At 40.8% G+C, this 24072-nt stretch overlaps 2 protein-coding genes, 2 long non-coding RNA genes and 1 pseudogene across 4 annotated transcripts; 3 read left to right on the top strand and 2 right to left on the bottom strand.

The window, feature by feature from the left end:
• The first annotated feature begins 2284 nt into the window (after positions 1 to 2284).
• On the top strand, positions 2285 to 3239 carry LOC116601584. Its single transcript, XM_048721057.1, has 2 exons — positions 2285 to 2511; positions 2612 to 3239. The coding sequence occupies exons 1-2, from the start codon at positions 2285 to 2287 to the stop codon at positions 3237 to 3239; spliced, it is 855 nt and encodes a 284-aa protein (XP_048577014.1).
• A 1947-nt stretch (positions 3240 to 5186) lies between these two features.
• LOC116601629 lies at positions 5187 to 8882 on the bottom strand. The gene is made up of 4 exons (XR_007306286.1): positions 7324 to 8882; positions 7053 to 7251; positions 6251 to 6344; positions 5187 to 5697 (listed from the first exon to the last, which is right to left on the bottom strand). It is a non-coding gene; the product is annotated as an uncharacterized LOC116601629 (long non-coding RNA).
• On the top strand, positions 5942 to 6719 carry LOC125559039. The gene is made up of 2 exons (XR_007306287.1): positions 5942 to 6040; positions 6208 to 6719. It is a non-coding gene; the product is annotated as an uncharacterized LOC125559039 (long non-coding RNA).
• Positions 8883 to 12460: 3578 nt separating the features above from the next.
• LOC125559038 lies at positions 12461 to 15987 on the top strand (annotated as a pseudogene).
• A 583-nt stretch (positions 15988 to 16570) lies between these two features.
• On the bottom strand, positions 16571 to 17769 carry LOC5515843. The gene is made up of 4 exons (XM_048721056.1): positions 17706 to 17769; positions 17421 to 17546; positions 16971 to 17198; positions 16571 to 16896 (listed from the first exon to the last, which is right to left on the bottom strand). Exons 1-4 carry the CDS (start codon positions 17767 to 17769, stop codon positions 16757 to 16759), a joined length of 558 nt encoding a protein of 185 aa, XP_048577013.1. The 3' UTR covers positions 16571 to 16756.
• Positions 17770 to 24072: the final 6303 nt, after the last annotated feature.

Below are 24072 nucleotides of genomic sequence, written 5' to 3'. Positions count from 1 at the left end.
TATTGTTATTGCTATTGCCAGTATTATTGTTATTGCTATTGCCAGCTTTATTGTAATTGCTATTGCCTGCTTTAGTGTTATTGCCACTTCCAGTTTTATTGTTATTGCTATTGCCAGCATTATTTTTATTGCTATTGTCAGCTTTAATGTTATTGCTATTGCCAGCATTATGGTTATTGCCATTGTCAGGGTTGTTGCAAGCGCTATTGCCACTGCTACGGCAATTGTAGTTGTTTTCGTTATCGCCACTGCTGATATTACTGGCGGTCCTGGTGGCCGTTGCCTTGGCTATGTCTTTTGTTATCGCTATTGCTGTTGCTATTAGCATTGCTACTGTTATTGCTATTGTATTGTCACTGTTTCTTGTTATTGTTACTGTATTGTCGGCCCTTGCGGCCTATAGTTGCGACCCTTGTGGCCTAGTTGCGGCCCCTGCGGCCTATAGTTGCGGCCCTTGTGGCCTAGTTGCAGCCCTTGTGGCCTAGTTGCGGCCCTGGCGGCCTATAGTTGCGGTCCCTGCGGCCTATAGTTGCGGCCCCTGCGGCCTATAGTTGCGGCCCTTGCGGCCTATAGTTGCGGCCCTTGGTGGCCTAGTTGCGGCCCTTGGTGGCCTATAGTTGCGGCCCTTGGTGGCCTAGTTGCAGCCCTTGCGGCCTATAGTTGCGGCTCTTGAGGCCTAGTTGCGGCCCCTGCGGCCTATAGTTGCGGCCCTTGGTGGCCTAATTGCGGCTCTTGCGGCCTATAGTTGCGGCCCCTTGGGGCCTATAGTTGCGGCCCTTGATGGCCTAGTTGCGGCCTATAGTTGCGGCCCTTGCGGCCTATAGTTGCGGCCCTTGTGGCCTAGTTGCGGCCCCTGCGGCCTATAGTTGCGGCCCTTGTGGCCTAGTTGCAGCCCTTGTGGCCTAGTTGCGGCCCTGGCGGCCTATACTTGCGGTCCCTGCGGCCTATAGTTGCGGCCCCTGCGGCCTATAGTTGCGGCCCTTGCGGCCTATAGTTGCGGCCCTTGGTGGCCTAGTTGCGGCCCTTGGTGGCCTATAGTTGCGGCCCTTGGTGGCCTAGTTGCGGCCCCTGCGGCCTATAGTTGCGGCCCTTGGTGGCCTAATTGCGGCTCTTGCGGCCTATAGTTGCGGCCCCTTGGGGCCTATAGTTGCGGCCCTTGATGGCCTAGTTGCGGCCTATAGTTGCGGCTCTTGCGGCCTATAGTTGCGGCCCGTGGTGGCCTAGTTGCAGCCTGTGCGGCCTAGGTGCGGCCCCCGGTGGCCAAGTTGTGGCCCTTGGTGGCCTAGTTGCGCCCCTTTCGGCCTAGTTGCGGCCCTTGGTGGCCTAGTCGCGGCCCCTGGTGGCTTAGTCGCCCCCCCCCCCCCTGGGTGGCCTAGTTGCTGCCCCTGGTGGCCTAGTTGGCGGCTCTTTGCGGCCTAGTGGCCTTCACGGCCCTGTGCGGTTTCTGCGGTTTCACGGGTGACCTCGGCGGCCCGTGTGGCCTTTGGCGGCCCCTGCGACCTATACGGCCCTCGCCGTCCAGCAAGTGGGGTCCAAGCATTCGGGACTTACATTGTTCTCATTACCTTTACACCCTCCACCCAACCTCTCCCTGACGGGTGCTTTTCGTGTCCTTTGCAGCCATACTGCCCCCCGTGTCGTCCGTCACGCCTCTCAATCCCAACCGTTTCGCTTGGGAGTTGCACGATCACCCCGATAAAAAAATTACCTTTTTGTGATCGACGGCATCCGCCAAGGCTTTCGGATTGGCTTCAATGGTGGGCTATCTCTGAGATCGGCTACAAAGAACAACAAGTCTGCTAGTTAGTTCCCGGGCGTCATAGACGAATACCTGGCAAACGAAGTGAATTTGGGAAGGGTTGCTGGCCCTTCATATTAGCAATTCGGGGTCATCCCCAAGCGGGGCCAACCAGAAAAATGGCGACTTATCGTTGATCTATCCTACCCAGAGGGAGCAAGCGTCAATGACGGCATCGATGGGGACCTTTTCGCACTCCATTACATTGGGGTGGATGACGTGCTCCAAATGGCCGACGGTCTGGGGAACGGAGCGCTTCTAGCTGAATTTGATGTTCTAGCAGCCTACAGAAACATCCCCGTTCATCCATCAGACCGTTACCTCCTCGAAATATAGTAGCGCAACTACTTCTACGTAGAACTCGCCTTGCCTTTCGGCCTTCGATCAGCCCCTTTCATTTTCAACAGCGTAGCCTCCGCGGTCGAGTGGATACTGGTGATCAACTATCAGGTGACCCACCTCGTACACTACCTTGATGATTTCATCATGGCGGGTCCCCCCAACTCTTCAGTGTGTAGCCTCAATTTAGCTACGGCTCTAAGGGTGTGCAGCGAGCTAGGCTTGCCCTTGCACCCCGGGAAATGCGAGGGCCCCTCTACCATTCTCACTGTACTCGGTATCCAGATCGACACCGTCAATAGGATCGCTAAGCTCCCGGAGGAAAAACTCGCCGATATTCGTGGTCTTCTGGAGCGATGGTCATCGCTTAAATGGTGCACGAGGCACGAACTCGAGTCCCTCATAGGCCACCTCCATCATGCCGCCAAAGTGGTCTGGCCGGGCCGCACCTTTATTTGACGCATGATCGACCAGCTGCGCTGCTTCCGTCACCGCCAACATCCAATTCGCATCTACTCAGAGCTTCGACTTGACCTCCAGTGGTGGAGACTTCATCGCCTCGTGGAACGGCGTGTCCTTCTGGCTGTACCCGGGGATGGCAGCCACACCAACGACAGTGGTTACATCTGACGCGGCGGGCGCCATAGGCTACGGGGCCTTTCACCGCAGCAGGTGGTTCAACGGCGTGTGGACGGAGCCTCAAAAGCTCGAATCTATCCCGTATAAGGAGCTCTTCCCCATTGTCGTCGCGGCTCACGTGTGGGGGCATTCGTGGCGGAAACAACACGTCATGTTTAGAACATACAACGAAGCGGTTGTCCTTATTCTGACCTCGCGGACTTTTCGCATTCCTAGCATTATGCATTTGCTACGCAGTCTGCTTCTAGTCGCGGCCAGGCAAGGGTTCTCCTTCTCTGCGGCGCACGTTCCCGGCGTGGAGAACTCCGTCGCTGACGCACTGTCTCGTTTTAATTATCAGGCCTTCCTCACACTCGCGCCTTGGGCTGCCCCGTCACCTACCTCAATACCCCAGGCGGTCCTGGTAGAGCTAACACAGCCAACCTCGAAGCCAGATGTCGGGAGCTGCTACTACAAGGCTTAGTCCAGTCTACACGGAGGTCTTACGCTTCGGGCCAAAAAGGATTAATCGAGTTCTGCTCTCAGACCGGTAAACTTCACCGGTCGTCGGGTTCCCCTTGCACCGCTGATGAATGGACGCTTTGTTTGTTCGCTACTTACCTGTCCAGTTCTCTGCAATCTTCATCCATTAATGTCTACATGTCTAGCGTAAATGCACATGTCAATGATTCATAAGCATCTGGATTTAACGCCGTTCGACCGTGCTATGTTCTGGGCCGCATGCTGCCTGGCCTACTTCGGTTTTTTTACGCGCATCAGAGTTTACGGTCAACAGTAGTAGCATTTTTTCGCCAGATCTCCATTTAAGTGTCCCGGACATCTCCGTTGACTCTATGTCTAATCCAACCATGCTGCGCATTCACGTGTAGGCGTCCAAAACTGACCCGTTTAGAAAGGGAACACACATCTTCATCGGTAGAGCCAAGCCCCCTGTATGCGCCGTGGAGGCGGTGCTAGGGTACCTCACCCGCAGAGGTGGCGCGCCCGGCTCGTTGTTCGAAATGGAATCAGGTCAGCCCTTATCCCGTCAAAAGCTTACTAGTTGGCTCAGAGAAATTCTCCAGCTCGAAGGCGTTCCCGGTAACTATTCTAGCCATAGCTTCTGCATAGGAGCCGCCCGGTGGCGGTGGCGGCCCGCAATGGCCCACCGGACCACTTGATATAGACTCTCGGTCGCTGGACCAGCGGCGCGTATCGCTCCTATATCCGCACGCCAGTCGACGTTCTAGCGGGGGCTTCCAGTAAACTAGTCTAATAAATCAGTCTCCCATGTTCGCTGGTGTGTGTGGTGCTTGTTTCATTTGGGGTCTGGAGGTTCCATGGCCACTGCCACTCTCCCTCCTTTTCAAGCACCTTTTTGGCGGGGGATTGTGGCCTAGTTGCCATGGTTCCCTGGGAGAGCGCAAAGAGAGTCCCAGGTCTGGACTACCAATAGGTATGCAAAACGACTGCGCATGCTCAGATCTTTGACATGTGGCGCGCGCGCGCAATTTCGGCGGGAAAGTGTTTTCAAAAGAAAACTTTATCCGGTTTGCGACGCAACTTTGGCGGAAGTACTGACAACAAATCGCTGGGATAAGAAGGATTATAATATTACCTGGATTTTTTGAGTTTACCTTTTTATATCTTTATTTACCAAAAAAGTTTTTAAATTTGAAAGTCACTCGTCGTGGTTATGTCGTTCGCGGGATGGTTGTGGGGTTTGTTTATGTTGTTGCTACTGTGTCTTTGATGCTCGGGAAAACCCACAGAAAATGTTTAATCTTGCGAAAAAGGAGAAAAAACGAGAAAAGAAAAGGAGCAATGCTCGGATGCATCGTCACTTCGACGTGTAGGCCGTGAAACATCGAGAGTAGCTGATATACCGGAAGATTCGTGGCTATGTTTACACCACAGAAATGAAGTCACACGCCAAGACAAACGTTGCTCTTGACCTTCGTTCTGGGGACACGGTGGTGGTCTCGCTAAAAGTAAAATCCCTACAAGGCTTTATGTGGTTTTTGATGATGCAGGGCGCAGGATCTCCGGTTATAAGCCGAGAACCAACTGGTGCAATCTGTGCAGGAGGAAGGCAGACGAAAACTTTCGTGACCACGAATTGTATCACTCGAGGGACGCACGACGGAAGGCAAGTTTACTTTTCGTAAAAAAAGTAATCAACTATCAAACCAAAACCTCAGCAAAACATACTTTTGGGTTGCACTGATTATGTAAAATATTGGAGTAATAATATATGCAATTCCATCTACAGAGAGTAGCATGTGATGACAGAAATGTCAACCAGTCCAAAAAGTTCAATCAGCAAGGTACGTGTATATCAAAACAACATATAATATAAACAAGCTGGGGTGTCTCGAAGTCATGCTTTTTGAACAAATAAACGCCTTTGATGCAAGTATATTATACATGGTTGTGTAAATTGATTTTAATTGTGACATAACAAAAAAAATATGTTATTATAATATGTATTTTGTTGTTTATAGATATTGGATACTACCCATTCACCTGTGATTCGCTTGTGCGACTCATTGCAAAATCCCTCCCAAGATCACCTAACTTCATTAAATAATATGCGAAAGCATATCAAAACTTTACTGTTCCGACTAGAGTGCCTGACAAACTACGGAATATTGATGAGAAACCCTCTAGACCCCCTCTCCTGGAATGCCCTGATGACCCCCGTCGGTGAGGCCAGAAGAAATGACCAAGGAGATGTAGTTTTAAATACCGAACAATGGGAGTAGATAATGACTAGCTTATATCAAAATAAAGGTAATTATCCAGATTCTTCAATCACCCAAGGGTAGAGTGGGGGGATGAGGGTAGGGATTGGCAGGAGGGCACGAAGCAAATAATGCCACACCCTCTCCCCTTTGCATTGATCTGTCATTTCTCCTTTTTGAGTCCATTGAGGAAACAATCTGTAAAGTAGAAAAGAACTGTAAGAAAATTGGCTATTGAAATATTGATTCACATTGTACAACTGTCTTTATCCTCCCCCTCCCCCAATTTTTTTTTATATAATTATTTTTATCATCAGATGAGACATTTGACGAACAAGTAGGAAAATTCCAAATTGCCTTGTTTCGGCACTAATGATGCTGACTCAGCACCACTCTACGACCCAGCAACCATGAGAGACTTTGCCGTAAAGAATGCCCCAGGGCTATATTCAACAATTCTAAACAGCATGACCAGATGCAAGCATTCAGCCCTCCAAGAGAAGCGCACTGTTACTCTGTTACACACGTTGGCTTACTTTAGGTATGTTATACTGTAAGTGATTCCATGACTGAAAATACCAGTAATTTTCCATTACAGTATGGCATTAAATGTACTCTCTAAACAAATGAATTTTGATTTTTCAAATACATTTGAGGGCAGTGTTAGTATTTATTTTATTTAAATGTCTAGCATATTCTTGCTTGTAGGTCTCAGAAAACTAGTAAATTACAGAAGGATCTTGGTTTGTACCTCCACCTGCATGGACTGCCAAGATCTGCCCTCAACAGTGGCCTTCTGACTAGATTTGGATGTGCACCAAGAACAATAGACTCATACAATAAAGCTAAAAAAAAAAAAAAAAAACTATCCAGAACTGCTCACCTAACTCAATTAACTCCAAAGCATGGTCATGTTTTGTAGATCCAAATAACTGTTGAGATAATCAAAACTGCACAGTAAATAGAGGTGATACTGAAATATTAAGACTTACTTGTGGTCACACCTTCCACGATGTCTGTTTACAAACAAATGACCAGCTATGTCCATTCTGCACCACCTCCATCCTAGAGAAAGTTAAGACACTTTCCGATGCCTTCAATAAGAGTATTATAAGCCCAACGAAAATGACAGATCCAGCCAGTATATCAGATCAGTCCAATACACCAGACATTGTTGATGAAATTAATACTTCCTCAAGTAAACCTGCAGAATATTACTAGTCAGATGACTGGAATGAGCATGTTGACAAAGTACTGTTTAGTTTTGCAGTACCACAGCCTTCAACTCAGACAAGTCAATCTCAACCTGTAGCACATTCTCAACCACAACCACTGTCTCAACAACAGCCACAAGTAACAAGAGCTACTACATCAACCACAGGAACCCAACCTAATTCTCAAATTAGCATAAATGTTGCAAGTCTCAAACTTGGGTCATCTACATTTTGGTTTCCTCTACCAAACATTTCTCAAGCAACTTTATTTGTAGGAATGGTTCTAGTACATGTACATTTATTTCCCTATTAATGGCCAATGAGTTTACAACTTCTTACCGTGACAGTTATCGATTGGACAGCAATTCCCCCCCTAAGTACTCCATGGATCTCTTTACTTGTCACAGCTATTGCAAGGGGGGAACGTACGATACCACGACACAAGGAAATGTAGAAGCTGCCTCAGTGTAGACTCAGTGTAGAAGCTGCCAAAAGCCATTTAGCTCCACTACTTGGTTCCCCGAGTGGATCAGCTATACTAGAGGATATATTTAACATTTCACTAACATGCACTGACCCTCAAGTACCACAGAGTTCACTAGCGTTTTACCTCCAGAGGTTAGATCGAGAGCCTAACTTGGCAGCGTTGGTGATTTGTAATGGAATGACTGTCTGTTTTGTCGCACATCGTGGAAAGCTATACATGATGGACAGCCACCCCCACTCACAATTCGGGGCCATGATCGGCATGGCTCCAATAGAGAGTCGCGAAGAATTTCTTTCTCAGATCAAGCAGCAAATGTCACCGACATACAACGTTTGCTACCTCACATTTGTTAGATATTGAGACCACAACTCGCATGATTTCTCGTTCTTCGAGGCGAACGGCATTACGAGTTTACGAAAATTTGTTCATAATAAAACAAATCCGAGCACAATTATCCACCCTTTGAGTCACACTGATACTCTAAGTCAATAAAGTCGTCTTATTCCGAAGTAATTATTGAGTTCTGAGTAGAAACCTGGCAGTATTTGGCTGGATTATCCACCAGGCGTCCGCCATCTTTGTTGAATCTAAAATTCCAACCTAGCGCATGCGTAGTCGTTTTGCATACGTGAAAAGCTCTACCAAACTTATCAGACGATGAGTTTCAGCGACGCATGCGCACAAACGAGAAAGGCTCTGTGGACGGGATTGCCCTCGTGGTTGGTCATGTCGACTGGTGTAAGGAGGTCTTGCAGAAAAAGTTGCTAATGTTTTCGTTACTTGCTATTTAAGGTAAGCTCGAGGCCTATCCAGATACTAAGATTCTATATCCTTGTGTTGTGTAGTGTTATTTTGCGAAAATTATATCGAGGATGAAGACAAACGTAAGTTAACTTAACTTGCATTTCTTGTCAAACGACAAACTTAATCCTTGTTTTTAATTCGTGAATGCTTACAAAGCTTCTGTGTTTATCATTTGTTTCTTTGAGGCTGTTGGTTACAGTTATGCCTGGTCTACTGTACGTCTTCCAAAGTTTTGTGCGAAAAACATTGTTATGTGTTTGGCGAATTTGGCCCTACTTTCGCGACATTTTGATTTTGCAAATTTTGAGCTTTCATTTAAAGACGTTGGAAGTTTATAGCCATCACCAAGCCGTTTTTGCTCAAGGATGGATTATATTTTTCAGTGACATGAGAGGACTTATTTCGCTAGTCAGAATTTCTCAAAGAACATTAGACCCTTTATCAAGCGTGTCCACAAAGCAAAGACCTAATGTTTCGATCAACACGACGAGACAGCCGCCACCATGTCACTTCAATTTGCTTATGCCGTTTTCATTATGTGAATCTGTCAAACAAAAATCGAGAACTGCATCTCATGTGATTTTGACTGTGCTTTAGCTTTGCAGACTGATTCAAAGTGATTCTTTTTCTTACAAAAATGGCAGGAGGTTGAATCAAGTGAATAATAAGTTTTGGCAGGAAAATCTAAAACAACATATTTTCCTTAAAGCCATTAAAATTCAGACGGCGATACCACAAAATATTGGCAAAGTGTTTTCTATTGCAATGCTATCCACAATAAAGCGAAGAACAATTTAAAGCAGAGAATTATATGCGAATTTTTTTTTAAATTTTGTTGTAGGTTTCAAAAACAGCTTGCGCTTGTGGGAATGTCGCCATTCTTGATTGCGAATGCAGCGCGCGGGCACAATGCAAAATCAATTTTACCAAATTTTGCAGATTTGTTTCCTGAAGTTAAATAATCATTTGACTAACAGGTTGAGATATAAAGATGACGGTAAAAGTTGTAATCACACAACAATCTTCAGCAATAACTAAGAAGACATGAAGACTGGAACAAGTTGAGCAAATGCATATATTCTCTCATACAGTTCGATTGCCATCTCGATCTACATCACAAATGAGTAGACCAGGACCTTTCAGTTCACAGCCTTTTTCCTGAAGGTTGACTAAAATATAAAATAAAATAAAAATATAAAGAATTGACCAAATCTATCAACTCTGAAGGTTATTTGGACTTTAAACTTGAGCAAATTAACTTCAACTAGTTTTGACGTAGATTAAATTTGCTCGCTTGCAGTTTCGCTGGCTTTACACAATTTCAGCGCTTTATCTAGGGTTAGATTTTGCTCATGAAGCAGTCTTTCTTTCAGACTTGAGTCTTTCACTCCAATCACTAAACAAATTAACTCGTCAGTAAGGGTTCCGAATTCACAAGTGGACGCTAACATAAATAAAACTGCCTACTGGAGTGGGTAGGTGGGTAAATAACTAGAGATAGAATAATCTTTAATCTTTAATCTTTAATAGTTATACTCCTAAAAAACAGTTAAGACTATACTAGGAGTTGAAAAAGAAAATACAATATGTAAATACAAAAGAAAAATATAATAATAATAATTATCGGCCATCGGAGAAATAATTTAGGTTAAATTTAAAATGAAGCATAAATATATATTACTTGAAAATTATTGAAATTAGATATTTGATAAAATTAAATAATTAATTATATATACATGAAATTAAAATTATCATCAATAGAGTGAATGCCATAAATGCATGAAACAGCCAACCAACAAGAATCAACCCAGGCGCGAAACAAAGAATCTTTGCCTCACCCTTGAGCCAACTCCCGCTAGTTTGGCAGCCGCTCCATGCATCCATGGCATGCACCCTAAAGATCAGAAACTAGTAAAAAATATGTTAATTGTTAATGTAAATGTTAAATAAAAATAAATATATCTTTTCATGCAAATATATATCAATAGGTATTATTAATTGGTTTGGACTTTTAATAATAAACTGTCCTTGAACTTAGCTAACGAATCTGGGATTGTAGATAAATTTAAACTGTTCCAAGTTCTTATAGTTCTTGGGTAAAATGAATATTTATAAGTGTCATTCAATGTTACAAGTTGATGGAAGGGCGCGCAGTTGGGTTGTCTTGAGACTCTTGTGATAGGTGTTACTTCGGGTGGAAAAGATATACCAACAAGGCCATTGTAGATTTTATAGAACATATGTGCTTGATTTAATTGCCTACGTTGTTCCAAGGATTCCCATCCTAGTGAGTTGATCATAGGAGAAACACTACTATAGCGTGAGTAATCATTGAAAACAAATCTTGCTGCACGTCGTTGAATCATCTCAATCTTGTTTATATTACATTGTGTATATGGATTCCATGCACTGGTGGCATATTCTAATTTAGGACGAACAAGTGTTCTATAGGCAGAGTCCTTTACTTCAGGAGAACAACCAGATAGAATGCGTTTCAAAAGGCCAAGGGTAGAATTTGCCTTTTTGCAGATGTTATCACAGTGTTCGTTCCATGATAGATTATCAGCGATGGTTACTCCTAAGTAGGGGGTAGAAGATGCTTGGGTTATACATTTTCCATCCATGGAGTAAGTAAACTTAACAGGTATTTTCTTTCGAGTAATTCCTAAATGATAACATTTAGAAACATTGAATTTAAGTTGCCAAGTTTTTGACCACACAGATAAACGATCGAGGTCTTGTTGTAAAGCTTGACAGTCCTGTAATGAAGCTACCTCTCTATATAATACACAGTCGTCTGCGAATAGACGAAGGTTAGATTGTATAGATGTTGAAATGTCATTAATAAACAATAGGAATAACACTGGGCCCAAAACAGAGCCTTGAGGCACGCCAGACACTACAGACTTGGATGAAGAAACAGTACCATTGACTGAAACACTTTGTTTGCGGTTTGATACAAATGCTTTGATCCAATTGAGCATATTACCTCTGATTCCATAAAAATCAAGTTTAATGAGCAGTCGTTGGTGCGGGACGGAATCAAAGGCCTTTGAGAAGTCTAATAATAAAACATCAGTTTGGCCACGAAAATTAATAGTTTTTGCCCAGTCATGAATTGCAGAGATTAGTTGAGTTTCACAGGAAAATTTTTCCCTAAATCCATGTTGTTGGTTGATAAGGATATTATGAGATGACAAGTGTTTGGCCATATGGCTGAGAATGATGTGTTCCATTATTTTACAGCAAATAGAAGTTAATGAAATGGGTCGATAATTGGCTTGCTCAGATTTCAAACCCTTCTTGTGAATCGCTGTGATTAAAGCATTTGACCAATCAGATGGAATCTTGTTGCAGTCGAAAGATTGTTGAAAAATGAATGCTAGCCAATGTGATATTGATTGGGAAACTTCTTTCAGAACATTTGCAGGAATTTCGTCGGGCCCGCATGCCTTCTTGGGATTTAATTCAGATAATTGCTTACAGACTCCTTCAGCAGAAATGTGAAGATCTGGAATTGATGAATATGGTGAATTTCCAAGAACAGGTGTTGGTAGTTGTTCTTGTGTAAATACTGAATGGAAAAAAGTATTAAGAGTTTCAGCTTTATGTGCGTCTGTCACAGAAACAGAGGAATCATTGTTCTTTAAAGGCGGGATGCCAATAGACTCTGATTTGCTACTCCTTACATAAGACCAAAACTTTTTGGGATTATCTTTTAAGCTATTGCCTATGATGTTATTAAGATAATCATTATGGGAGTCTTTGATGAGCTTTGAAACCAGATTACGCTGACGCTTGAAAGCCTCCCAGTGTTGTTGATTTTTGGACTTAATGGCTTTTTTATGCATACGATCTTTCTTGCGCATTTCTCTTTTGATGTTGGTATTAATCCATGGTAATTTATATTTTGGGCGTGAAGATTTTTGTGGAATAAACTGATAGCACTCTGATGTTTGTCGCAAGACACGCTTGTCCCGCAATCTGGTTGAGTAATGGTTTTTATAGCTTAAAACATGAGCCTATTGTGAAGACCAAAGTCTCTAATGCTAAAGAATTCTTCGTTTGCAACCACGTGACTAAAAATGTATACGTCATCAGCGTCGCCATTGCTGGTGGACCAAACACCAAAACAAAATGGCGACCACGAACATTTCTTCGGTCAATAGCGTCACTTTCTCTGAATATTAATCTTCTCTAGCTGGTCCAACCAAAGAAAGATACAGAGAAAAAGTTAATTTATGTGGTTTTGACCCATATTTACTCAAGCCAAGTCAATGTAGCGATGATTTAGCTGATTTTCCCTGCGTAGAATACCCTGACATTGTGAACTATCTTGTGCTACAAACCTCGTGGGCAACAGGACAGCAAAAGAAGGCCTACAAGTCCTTAGAAGCATACAATTTCTTTGTTTCTGGATTGGTCAACAGCATTTTAACTAAAAAAGTCACTTCCTCAACGAGAATCCTTGTTACAGGTAGAATAAATCATTCTCAACGAAGTAGAGCTACTCCACTGAAGAGTTGGTTTCTAGCAGAGAAAAGCGGCGAAGTCATAGTTGCTCACTGTAACTGTATGGCGGGTCTAAGCGAGGCTTGCTCACATATTGGAGCTCTATTGTTTGCAGTTCAGGCTGGAGCACGAATGCTTAGCTCTACAACCTGTACACAAGAAAAAGGCAAATGGATAATGCCAAGTTACGTTAAAGAAATCCCATATATGCCTGTTAGTGAGATGGACTTAACTTCGGCTAAGCGTCTGAGAAAACAAATTGACGAACCAGAAACGGTTAAATTAACTAGTATTAAACAACGATCTGACATTGAAATGCCTTCTGTTGAAGAGAGAACTGATTTCTATAACGAACTATCAGGCCATTGTAAATCAGCCATTTTATCACTCATTCCCACTCACAATACCTTATATATGCCACATGAAGTAAATCAAGACCTTCCAAAGACAGTTATAGAACAAATTCAGCTTAAATACTCTACTTATAAAATTTGTGATATAAGCGCCTGCACCCGCGAACGGGTATAGCACAGTTTGTATTTAACTGTTCTCCGCCCTTTTACGGCGAGCTTCCCTTTGTTTTAAATAGGTTTCATATCTTCTTTTGTCGTATGACGTGCAGATGTTATTTGTGATCGCCCTCCATTCCTTTCTATTATGTACATGATAGTTCCATGCTTCAAGGACGCATCCAATTTTGAGGTCTTTTTTCAAAATGTCCTTGAATCTTAGTTTAGGACGACCAACTGGGAGAGACCCGTGTTCTAGCTCCGAAAATAACAGCTGCTGTCATCGTCCATTCGGCAGAGGTGACCAAGCCAGCGGAGACGATTTCTAGCTAATTTTGTTTCAATATCATCTACGTTTGCGCGACGGAGGACGTCTTCATTGCTTATATAGTCATCCCACTTGATCTTGAGGATTAGGCGTAAATGGCGTTGTTGCAGAGTACGAAGTTCTCTAACTTCATGCTGATATACAGTCCATGTCTCACTACCGTACAATAAGAGAGGCATTAGACATTGATTATAAACAGCGATCTTGGTTGGTACAGTGAGATCACGTGAGTCGAAAACTCTCTTTCGAAGGCGACCGTAAGCACATGATACAGCTTGTATACGAGATGTGAGCTCCGCTCTCATTGAGCAGTCACTTGACAGGATACTACCAAGGTATTTAAAGTGAGTAACATTGACCAGCTTAATGCCATCAACATAAAAGTCGGCAGTATTACCAATACACATAGTCTCCGTCTTTTTAGTGTTAATGCGCATCCCCATTCTCTTAGCAAGTTCATTGTACGATGTAAGTAAAGACTGCAGACCCTCTGGGGTATCGCTAAATAAGGCGATATCGTCAGCGTACTGTGCCTCCCTGATGAATTCCGTAAGGACTTTTGTTTTTGCTTTGAGCCTGCGAAGATCGAAGAGATTACCATCAAATCGGAATCTTATTTTGATGCTGCAGGTGTGTTCAATTTTATTAAAGGCCAACCAGAGCAGGACAGCAGCATAGATGCCGAATAGAGTTGGTGCTAACTTACATCCTTGCTTGACACCACAGTTGTATTCAAATGCACGAGTTAGCTCTCCGTCTACGATTAGCCTAGCATGAACATCAGAATATAGCTTCTTTATTATACTTATGAACTTTGGTGGGCATCCTAGTTTGCCAAGGATCGAAAAGAGAAGTTCACGATTGACAGTGTCGAAGGCTTTCACAAAGTCTATAAAGACTATATACATGTTGTTACGTTGCTCTCTGGTCTTTTCCATAAGCTGACGAAGAGTGAATATGCCATCAATAGTGCCCCTACCAGCTCGGTACCCTGACTGGGACTGGGGATATATAAATTCCGCAAGCAGCTGTAGTCTTTGCAAGATGATATCTGCGAATATTTTCCCCACGACGCTTAGTAGTGATATCCCCCTGTAGTTTCCACATTCGGTTCTGTCGCCCTTCTTAAATAAAATGGTGATAATTGCATCTTTCCACACTTGAGGAATGATTTCAGACGCCCAGATGATATTAAAGAGGATGAGAAGAAAAGCTCTCAGGCAGCGACCACCATAAGCAATGACTTCTGGAAGGACACCATCAAAACCAGGGCTCTTCCCAAGTTTGGTGTTTGAAATGGCTTTTTCCAGCTCCTGGTCTGTAACAGGATCATCCATAGACTGCATGATTGGTAATTGGTCAAATTCGTCCACGAATTTGACCAATTGTGATGCTATACAACAAATAGATGAAGTATTTGAGTGCCTTACTGTCAGTGATAAAAAAGCAGAAGCTATAGAAATACCACTAGAGACCAATCAGACTCAAAGTTATGGTTCTCACAAAGAGCAGCCAGAATTACAGCATCTAAATTCAAGGCTTGCTGTTCAACAAACCCAGAATTTCCTTCGAGAAGTCTTGTTAAAGTGATATGCTACCCTGAAGCCCACAAGTTCTCAAGTGCAGCAACAAAATGGGGAATAGACAATGAGTGCAAAGCAAGAGAGAGCTATTCATTCGCAATAGCTTCTGATCACCTCAATTTATCTGTTGCTGATTGTGGATTTTACATAAATGTGAAATGGCCTTTTTTAGGAGCATCACCAGATGGTCTAGTAATGTGTGATTGTTGTGGCATTGGACTGTGCGAAATAAAGTGTCCATACAAGCATCGAAATACCACAATAGCAGAATCTTTGAATGACAAGGGATTCTGTTTACACATGACAGAACATGGCAGTATACAACTTAACACCAACCACCAATACTACCACCAAGTGCAGTGGCAGCTATTTGGAACAGATACTGCCTATTGTGATTTTGTTGTTTGGACAGAAGAAGATTTGTTTTGCCAGCGTATACTCCCTGATGAAGAATTCTGGAACACAAACTTACCAAAAGCTATATCCTTTTTCAAAAAAGGATTGCTACCTGAAGTTTTAAAGAGCATCTGCTGCGAACCATCTGAATTAGCACAAGACAGTGATGAAGATGGGCCATGGTGTTTTTGCCAGGAGGACATTGAAGAGAGCATGCTAGTTAGATGGGACAAGACAAACTGTTCTATTAAGTGGTTTCACATGGATTGTGTTGGACTTAGTATTGTACCAAATGGAGAATGGATTTGCACTTACTGCTTAGAGTTAAGATAACTTAAGTTCTCTGAGCAAACAGCTCAGTAACATGTTTTTAAACAGTATTTCAGTGTTGTACACAATGTTACTGAATGATAGTTAATGTGAATAATTATAACAGCATGCCTACAGCATATTTTTGAAAAAACTTTACACAAAATTACATAATAGCATACTTAAAATTAGTTTTAATAATCATTTGATTGTGTATTTTGAACTGTACAATACATCAGTTTTGAATTTTCTTTTAATCACTATTTCAATACTAAATGAAATAAAATATTGTTTGTAAAATGACGGATACATTACATGTGATAATTTCTCTATTGAAATGGGACAATTGACTCAGAAAGGTTTGTGAGTGCACAGCAAATGATGGCGATTTTGTCTATAGGAGCCAGGTCATCTCCTGGCTTGGCTGTAATTAACTGCACTGTCAAAATACTCTGCAATATACAGAACTTTCTGCGGACCAGACCAATTACTCTTTTGACATGGATCCTGACATTAGCAATTTTTCTAGTCTCCTCTATGTCATCGGCTGCCAGCTGTGATTTCCCTCTTGTAAAGGCTGGGATGTGTAACTTGGCTTGATAAAACCCAACACTGTCAGCTATATCGAACCCCCTGTCTGCTAGAACTATGTCTCCAGGTAAAAGTTTACTAAGTATTGAGCAGTGTTCTGTGAGGTGTTTTCAATAATGACTGACACTTTTTTGCCAAAATTGCGCTGAAACACTACAGGCATTGTAGCTTGTAGTTCCTCTCGCTCTGGCCAATGAATTAAAAACTGCAGTCTAATGCTCATCACATGTATCCATCCGTCAAAAATTCTAGAAGCTGTGGCTAATGAAATGTCAAAACGGTAGGCAAGTTCTTGCAATGGAAGGTTTAACGTTAACCTTAACAGAACAAGAATAAACTCACTAAATGCATCAAGTGCATTCTGACTGTTTCTTTTGATGTGAGGATGGATAAGTTTATAAACACAGTTCAAGGTGTTGTAATTTGGCAATCCAGTGTAAAACTTTGTTTTCTCTGAGTTTTCTTTGAATGTCTCTTCAGTTAGTTTGACAGACACCAAATGTTTCCTTAAATTACTTAATTCCTCAAGGACACTTTGAAGGTAAATTTTTTTCTTCCTCCAATTGACTCATGCCAATGTCTGTTTGACATGCCTGATCTCTTGTTGGGGTATGTTCAGTTTGAGCTGATTTATTTAATTCAAACTCTTCTGGAGTACTTTTTACTGAAATTAAAGAAAAATGGTTTCAATAACAGGAAATTTATTCAATATAGTTTATTAAGGAAAATCAAACTTACTGCTACTTGTCGGATCTTCAAAGTCATGGGATGTTATTTCAATCTCTTGAGAAGTATTGGCCATATCAACTCTTCCTTGCTCTATGATTTCTTCGCGCTTTTTTTGCCTTGATTTCGCGCGTGCATTTCTGTTGACCGCCATGGAAACATCACCAACGTTGCTGTGTCCTAAATTAACCGTTGGAGCCCAATCGGGATTTGTTGTGTCCATAATATCAGCAGGTTTACCTTAAAAAAGTAGGTGTTAGAATAAAATAAAATAATTACGCGATATTGTTTTAAATGTGTAGCGATTTAAGTGAAAAACAATCACAATTTTGACTGTAGTCAGAAATCCCACGTGTGCCGATTGCGACGTAGCGTGTCACGATAACAATGTTTTTTGACCAATTTTTTCCGATCTTTTCAGTTATTACTTGGCATTCCAACTTATATTGATAATATACTCACCACTAATAAAATGGTTGCTGCAAACTCTGGTATTTTCAGCCTTTTTATCGTCTAAGTCTTTTCTGGCAATATTTGCTAACCACTTTCGTCTGCGATCTTCGCACAACTTGCGAATTTTTATCTCCCCTGTTTTTTAAAACAGCAGGAAAGCAAAAAAAAAACCTAAATGTGCGTCCTTTAGCATTGTTAGTTTTGTTACTACAACCTTTAACTGCACAGATGTAACCCATGACGCCGAGAAAAAGACAATTAAACTCAAAAACCGTGACTCTCGAGATACTTAACCTTTGACGGCGCTTTGTTTATGGTCCACCAGCAATGGCCGACTTCCGGTTTCAAGGCATTGCATAATTAGCTGTGACGTCACGTGAAAACGAAGAATACCGGAACCCATGCGCACATACTCCTCACTCAGTCGAGATTCATATCAATAACTTCTGTAGGTTATCAATATCCACTTTTTTCATTGATCGAAAGCACTTTCCTGTAACCTTGAATCCTAAATAGGTGACTAAAATACAAAAGAGTACTTTTAGATCAAGTGATCTATACCAGTATGTCATTGCTGAGCAAGATGAATAAGTACATAGATAATCATATTTAGTATTTCTAATAATTGTTTTGATGATGTGTGAATGCATCACAACCCTTGCTACTTGCTACATGTTCCTTTGGATGCTATGTAGATATCCAGGCTCAGCGAAGAATTTATAAGCATTGCTTTTGCACCCTGTCATGGTAAGGGCATAACTAGATCTACTAGTTAACATCGCTCGGTACAGCTTTTCAACACTTCTATTTAGGAAGAATGTTTTAAAATGTTTTTTTATTTAAATAAGGAATGGGCTTTGTACTGTATTTAAATCCAACAATTCAATCTCTTTTATTTATTTATTTAATTATTGATAAATTTATTTATTTTATAAGCTTTGCCAAAGTTAACTGTGCCTAAAGAAATAAGAAAGAAAATAAAAAGTACTATACCACAAATAAACATTGTACTATACCACAAATAAACATGGGGTAAAATGTTAATATACAGTACTAGGAAAATTTGTATAAATCGTGAATTGTTTCATATATCTTCAGTAGGTCTTAACATACACTGATTACATGATATGTTATTAATAAACATTTGGGAGTAGCTCCATAAAAGTTTTTTTCAGAGGTGCATGTCTTAAGTCAATGTTTCTAAGGGCCTTCTCTTTTCAATAAGCTCTCATAAAACTCTAACAAATGTCACGGTGCAGTAAAGCTTATCTAAAAGTTTATCAAAAGAAGAATCATCGCTGGATACACTTCATGGTCTACTACCATTAATAATTTCTGGAACAATGTGTGCATATTTCTCTTTGTAGAGCCTGACATGTAGGGGGCTTATCAATGCAAGAGTTTTTTCCAAGGTCTACAATCACAGGGTGATGATGTTGGTCTTTCTTCTCAATCACTATATTATTTGACTTTAAATGTTTGTGAAGGTACCCACGATTGTGTATATTGTGTATGGCGTTTACAATTTTGAATTGCCTTACTAACTATGGGTTCAGCGGCTTAAAAAATATACTTATCTTGGTGAAATAGATACAACTTCTTATCTCCTCACCCTTTCAGTCATTTGCGCATGGTTGGGGGCTGTACCTGCCCTTGTTAAAAATGCATATGATAGGTATGATCTATAAATCTCTTGAAACAACAGGAAAGCTCAAGCAATGAAGTCCTGGATCCAGAGCTCTCTTGGCTTTCACATCCGCGCAATGCTCTCGCATCTCCATGCTCATACTGTAGTCCCTACTGAGTCGGGCGCTGCAGTCAAGATACTTTTAATGGCTGTCTGGGATAAACTTCTCTACCAGCATGATGGCAATCGCAAAGACTGTCGTATCTAGAGTATGCACCTTTGGAAAGGGTAGTTGACGGAGCATCAGAATCGAGCATGGTGTCCGGGGAGAGGTTTACCCAACCGTTATTGTTGATGGTGTCATTTATATTCATCCCATTCTCTAAACACCATCTTTCTTTGTTTGTTCTGCCAAAGAAGCGGCATTGCCTCTCGATATCTTTCTTCCATTTATCCCAATTGACTACTGTGTCGCTTGTGGTTTGGAAAGGCTTTATATTTAATTAGCAGTTCGCTATGGTGATGTTCGCCATGCCACTTGCACCCCCCGAACGCGTGTTCACCGTGTCATGGTATTCCTTCTGCTCTTCTTCTTTTTTTGATTCCTGTTTCTCGTCCCCAAAAGTTGTGCTCTTATCAATGGTTCTTTTATCAGAAACACATAAGTGAAGACACATACATGTTTAGTGTAGATCTGTGTAATTCAAGTCTCTAAAATCATGCCATGTGCTAAATGCTAATTACATTTGTAATAATATGACTAATATAACAATTTTAAAATCTTTTTCCCCCTCTTTGACCACCTTCATTTCTAATAGGCCAAAGGGAAAGACGGGATTCCTCCTGTCCTTCTTAGCCCCTGCTTTCTCAGTAAGCACTCTATGAGGAATACCTGAAATCCCCATCACCCTCTCTTCCCTTCACCCCATTGTCAAACTGGAAGCATCAAGAAAGACAACATCCAGGTGATGTGTCTGTAGCTTAACTTCCTTGTCATTTCTAACAAATCCAAACCATGTTCTTTCCCTTGAGACAGTATTGGTGCCTCATTTTCCTGTCATTTGATAACACAGTGTGATCTAGCATTTCTTGCCTGCTAGAATTTCTTGCCTCATTTGATCGATGCTGTTGCCAATGTTCTTTCGTGATTTGGCTTTCTTGTTTACATTCCTTCTAATCGCTTTTCCCTTATTTTTATTTTTAAGCGTTCGCAGTGCTTTTGCACCATCTAAGAATCGAGAAAGTTAAAATGATTAAAAATCTGTGTAATTCGGTGTAACTTCAAAACTTGAATAAATAGTTAATAAGACTTATTTTCTTGTTCTTTTTCTTCCCTTTTTTTGCTGTGGCAACTTCTAGAGGGGTATGTTGAATGGTGTCGTCCTTTTCTGTCACTGCCTTCTTTTTCTTTTTAAGCATTGGCTTGACGTTTTTTGGTGCAGGCTCTACTTCTTCATCCTCTTTCATTGTTTCCCTGGTCGCTGGTTCTTTTTTTGTTTTTTTTACTCTTCTCACTTCCCACACTCCAGTTCAACGAGCTTTTCCCTCATCCGTTGTATTTTGTCCATTAAAGGGGAAAGATTTGTGGCGTTGAAGAGGTTTTTTTTGTTAATATTGGTCAATTTTACAGCATTGGCCGATGTGCCGTGAAACTATAGCCCCGCAACATAAGCAACGAAGTTTAGCCTAACTAAATTTTGAATTGCCTTGCTAACTGTGGGTTTGGCGATATGAAATCTTGTTGAAATAGATGCATCTTATCTCCTCACCCCTCGTTTTACACTCGCATGGTTCGGGCTGGGCCTGTCCTTGTGCAAAATTAATCTTATAATAGGTTAATCTGTAAATTTCTTGAAACTTGAGCTGTATTCCTAGATATATCTAAAGTCACATAATAAATAATAAATATAATTTTTATTTAAACATGGTATGTTGGTTTCAAAACCTAGAATTATACTATCATGCAAGGTTCGAAAATGTCATGGGAATAGCGGGATGTCGTCTTCCAACAATACTACTGGGTCTTCGGCCAAAACTTGCTCCTGCGTTTTTAGTTCAACTGTGTCCTTGATGCTTGTAACTTTCATTTGACTGTGTTTGTAATTCCCTACGATGAGGTCACGAAGACGAAGAAGATAGCGCTTACGTTCATCCTTGATGGAAAATGTCACCCCAAGTTTGATCTTGAGGCCACCTTGACGTATCTTATTATCACAATTTACCCTAGGTTAATGACTTGAAAGTGTTCCCTATCTTTCAAATGATAGACATACTTGTAAATAATAAGGGTTATCTCTTTTTTCACATCATCCTCCGTCCACTTGGACACAATAGTGGTTTTACCAAATATGCTCCCTTTCAGCATGGCAGCCCCTTTCTTGCCCTTTTGGACAGCCCATGCAAAAGAATGTCGGCGTGTCAGTAAAGAAAATGGCAACATTGCTGTAATTTTACAGATAAAAAGATTATTTCTTTTGTAATTTATTTAAGTTATTTATTAAAGAGCAACATGCAATATCGAATGCCATGAAGGTTTTAGAAGCCTTTTGTTACAAATAGAAGATGTACATACTCCGTTACCGTAAATGATCTAATAATATAAACGCCCCCCTGTTCCTGTTCCTCTCCCTCCCTTCTATAAAATCAAACCACGTAGCATTGGGTAAATCAAGAGAGCACAGTAGAATGTGTTTCAATTATTCCAAACAATGAATTAGTAACGTTTTTATTATTTCAACTCACCCTTTCCATATTCTTTATATAATATAACTTACACATAATTTTTGGACATCCGGTGCCCCATATACTTCCAGCGAAAGACCTGTTCAGTGTTCTCCCTAGGATTTCTCACCAGATTGAGGGCAGATCAATATTCATTATATCAAATAAGTTATATTTAAAAGTTTGAATTGATGAATTTATTTATTTATTTATTTATTTATTTATTTATTTATTTATTTATTTTATAGCACAGTAGAATGTGTTTCAATTATTCCAAACAATGAATTAGTAACGTTTTTATTATTTCAACTCACCCTTTCCATATTCTTTATATAATATAACTTACACATAATTTTTGGACATCCGGTGCCCCATATACTTCCAGCGAAAGACCTGTTCAGTGTTCTCCCTAGGATTTCTCACCAGATTGAGGGCAGATCAATATTCATTATATCAAATAAGTTATATTTAAAAGTTTGAATTGATGAATTTATTTATTTATTTTATAGCACAGTAGAATGTGTTTCAATTATTCTAAACAATGAATTAGTAACGTTTTTATTATTTCAACTCACCCTTTCCATATTCTTTATATAATATAACTTACACATAATTTTTGGACATCCGGTGCCCCATATACTTCCAGCGAAAGACCTGTTCAGTGTTCTCCCTAGGATTTCTCACCAGATTGAGGGCAGATCAATATTCATTATATCAAATAAGTTATATTTAAAAGTTTGAATTGATGAATTTATTTATTTATTTGTATTATTCCACAAAGAAACATGTTTTAGATGTAAAATTCTTAATATACTAGAAAAACATAAAATTGAATTTTGTTTCTTATATTAATAATATCCTTAATACGTCTTAACGTACATTGATGACTTCATATGCTTCAATAAACAAGAAAGGAACTAGCGTCATAAAAGTCTTTCATTGATGGAGCAATTTCAAAGACAGACTTATCTTAGGGTACTAGGCAAATACTAATATTTGAAAAGGGTACTTGCGGCAGGATCGGAATCTAGTCTTTTTTGGCACTCACTTAACTTGTACTCTCTCCACTGCTGTTGAAGTAGCATGGTGCTTGGAGAGAGCAGTACCCAGCCATCATTTTCGATGGTGTCCTCTATATATGTATTCATCCCAGTCCTTAAACACCAGGTCGCCATGGCAAGTTCCTTTTGCAGTGCTGGAATCCCCCCTGGTTTGTGATTGAAATGTCACAATCCAATACAAGGGTCTGAACTGGAAAGATACAACACTTTAGTGTGAGCAGGTGTAACTCCAGTGAAAAAGAAGTCGTACCATACAAAAGATAAATCCTTTTTTTCATATAATTGCATATGTGGTATCTCTTTAGAATATGGCACAAGCAGTTGACCTTATCAAGCAGGATAGCCAGAGGTTGTAACAGACAAATATGCCACCGACAATACAAACGTTTTATTTTTTACTATGGCTTCAAACCCGCGCACAACATCGTGGAAGCAACTCCTTCACTGTTTGCATCGCCAGCTATCGCAATCACTGTCTGAGACTACAAAAATAAATCACACCGCAAGGAAGTCAACTCTGGTTTTTTTTTCTGTGAAAGACATCAAGAAATGGTAAAATCACACATAAAACTGCTTACCTTGAGCGCTTCGATCCATCTTCAATGAATAGGTGTCAAAGTTCCACGGAGGCGCGTGTATACCATTCCTTAAAATGGGAAAGTATTTTCTTCAGTTTTTTTTCTTATGCCGACTAGTTTGTTTACTTTCTTTAGAGGTACAAATAGAGTATAAAGATATACAGACATTCTATTTTTTTAAAAGCGCAACCAGAAAAACGGTGAATACCTTATCCTGACGTATCAGAAGCAAAAATTCATACACTGAGACACGTTCCCATTAGAATCTCCAAACATTGCAAATTCCATTATGGTTTTAATAAACAAACCTTGGTTTGTTTGAGATTCACCATCATCCTCGTCCTCCAATATATAATCTGATGGATATAAAAAGATAGCTTTATAATTATGTTTATGCAATATACGTGATTATTACATATAGATATATGAGTTCTATTGCTTGCACATGATGTCACTAGCAGCCATATTGAAAAAAATGTTTGCAGCTATGCACCCTGGCAAATAAGGAAAGGAGTGCATCAGGGTCTGTGTCCATATACAGTGCACTCAGGAAAACCGGAAACAAGAAAATAACACTATCAGATGTCTAATCTAGCAAAGAAATAGTGATAACACAATGCGTACCTTGAGTATTGTGTACACTTTCCTTGAAGATACCAAAGATACCAATCTCC

Source organism: Nematostella vectensis, chromosome 13 (assembly GCF_932526225.1).
Source record: "Nematostella vectensis chromosome 13, jaNemVect1.1, whole genome shotgun sequence".
NCBI lineage: Eukaryota > Metazoa > Cnidaria > Anthozoa > Actiniaria > Edwardsiidae > Nematostella > Nematostella vectensis.
The sequence above is the reverse complement of the archived record's forward strand: the minus strand, read 5'-3'. Positions and strand labels throughout refer to the sequence as shown.